Below are 649 nucleotides of genomic sequence, written 5' to 3'. Positions count from 1 at the left end.
CTTTCTCCCCGTCCCCAGGCCCCGACGTTCCAACTCCCCCCCCCAGGCACTCAATTTAATTTAATCAGCCCCAAAGCAGCCTCCACACACACCAGCAGCACCCCCCACCCAGCAGCTTATAGAGGCAGAGGGACCCCCCACCCACCCAATCAGCACCCTGGCCCCCTCTTAAACAGCAGCAGCCTTGCAGGGGCAATTAAAGCTTTCAGGTGTGGGCAACCCATGGCCCCCAGCCCCACCCCACAGGTAAGGAGCAGAGGAGCCCCTGGATCCCACCCCGGGAGGGGGTTTCCCTGCTGACCCCCCTACATCCCCCGGTCCTGTAGTGCCCTGGTGGCAGGGGGACCCACCAGCCCAAAAGCTGCAGTAAGAAAAGCATCACCCTTGTACCCCAAGTGTCCCCAGTGAGGCCCAACCTGTGGTGGGGGGGTGGCCTCAGTGTCCCCCCACTGCCCTGGCAGGGAACAGGCTGCTGGGGGCATGGAGATGGGGCATGGCCTCCTCGGGGGCTGCAGTGCCAGCCTTTGCACCACCTTGGCTTGCCAGGGGTCACCCTGCCCTGTGCCACCTTGGTCTGCTATGGGTCACCGTGCCCATGGGCCACCTCACTGGGCCGTGGGTCCCTGTGCCCCACCCCTCCTGCCCTGTC

The 649-nt window shown here is 65.0% G+C and overlaps 1 protein-coding gene across 1 annotated transcript in view; it reads left to right on the top strand.

Moving 5' to 3' along the window:
* Positions 1-222: 222 nt before the first annotated feature.
* The window catches only part of PBDC1 (polysaccharide biosynthesis domain containing 1), a gene marked incomplete at its 3' end in the record, with an annotated part of 5,561 nt that continues 5,134 nt past the window's right edge, over positions 223-649 (top strand). The window contains exon 1 of the mRNA XM_035896040.1: positions 223-246. Coding sequence (XP_035751933.1) covers positions 223-246 — 24 coding nt within the window. The remainder of the gene's footprint in view (positions 247-649) is intronic.

Source organism: Egretta garzetta, unplaced genomic scaffold, assembly GCF_000687185.1.
Source record: "Egretta garzetta isolate BGI_Z169 unplaced genomic scaffold, ASM68718v1 scaffold296, whole genome shotgun sequence".
NCBI classification, from domain to species: Eukaryota; Metazoa; Chordata; class Aves; order Pelecaniformes; family Ardeidae; genus Egretta; species Egretta garzetta.
This window is presented reverse-complemented; position numbering and strand designations above follow the sequence as displayed.